At 44.6% G+C, this 1,042-nt stretch overlaps 1 protein-coding gene across 1 annotated transcript in view; it reads left to right on the top strand.

Annotated features, from left to right (window-relative positions):
- The first annotated feature begins 382 nt into the window (after positions 1 to 382).
- The window catches only part of LOC110287938 (beta-defensin 13), a 2,079-nt gene continuing 1,419 nt past the window's right edge, over positions 383 to 1,042 (top strand). The window contains exon 1 of the mRNA XM_021154425.1: positions 383 to 462. Within this exon, the coding sequence (XP_021010084.1) occupies positions 405 to 462 (58 nt within the window). The 5' untranslated portion in view covers positions 383 to 404. The remainder of the gene's footprint in view (positions 463 to 1,042) is intronic.

Here is a 1,042-nt window from a genome sequence, read left to right as displayed (position 1 = left end):
GCCAGTTTCAATCAATTAACTAAGAATTGGTAGATAAAACTTGTAAACAAGTAGACTATACATAAAACCTTACTATAGGAAGAAAGGGGTGGATAGTTGTAGGTTTTCTGGAATTGGGGGTCCTGGAGATGAAACATGAAGGGAAATGAGGGACACCTAAGAAGAAAGGAAATAGAATATTTCAGGCAAAAAGGCAGGGTGCTTTCTCTGCCTTGCCTCTAATAAAAGACTTAGACAAAAGGACCATCAGCTGGCCCACACGTCACTCAGTGGAGCATGGAAAATAGTTTTCCCTCAAGGCTGTTTCTGAGCACTAGTATGGATCTTACTCTCCTCTCCTTAATAAAGGAACTGGGCTCCATTACTGTACCTTCTCCATCTNCCCTCCCCTGCTGCCTGGAGACATGAGAATCTTTTCTTTAATTGTTGCTGGGCTGGTTCTTCTCATTCAACTTTACCCAGGTAAGAGGAAAGTCACTGGAGTGGCAGTGTTGCCAACTTGATGGGGATCTGTCATTGGAAAACAAGCTAACTTCAGAGAACCTCGCCCTTCAGCTCTGTGGTCTGTAAGTCTGGGGCCACAGGGGCCGGAAACNTCGTTCCAAGCNGNGGAGCAGAAGAGNAAGCTTANGCTGACTCCGATCAGCGAGGACTGGAGCACCNGGGCCGCTTCGNCAGTCGTTCTGCGCAGGGATTTGGACTTCTTCACTCCTTTAGATTCTTTCCCTGGTTTTCAATCTCAACATATGCCAGCACATGATAAAGTGACTGCTTTAAAATGGAAAAAAAAAATCAACNTTTCCATGTCTTGGTAGTTGGTTCGAATAACTTGCTGTGAGATCATTTCAAACCTGTTTTTTTGGGACCTCATAGATAGTGGTACCACCCTGATTTGTTTGCTCTTGAGAATCGGGGTTCTTTAAACAGATCTGTTTGTGCAGCATAACCTACAACAATCTGGCTACCCCCCCCCCAAACACCCTTGCTATATACTCCCTGTATCCAGTTTTCCCATCCTACTGAATAACTCTCAAGTGTCTAA

Source organism: Mus caroli, unplaced genomic scaffold (genome assembly GCF_900094665.2).
Source record: "Mus caroli unplaced genomic scaffold, CAROLI_EIJ_v1.1 scaffold_24575_1, whole genome shotgun sequence".
Lineage (NCBI taxonomy): Eukaryota > Metazoa > Chordata > Mammalia > Rodentia > Muridae > Mus > Mus caroli.
Note: the sequence above shows the minus strand (reverse complement) of the source record. Positions and strands in the feature narration are given on the sequence as shown.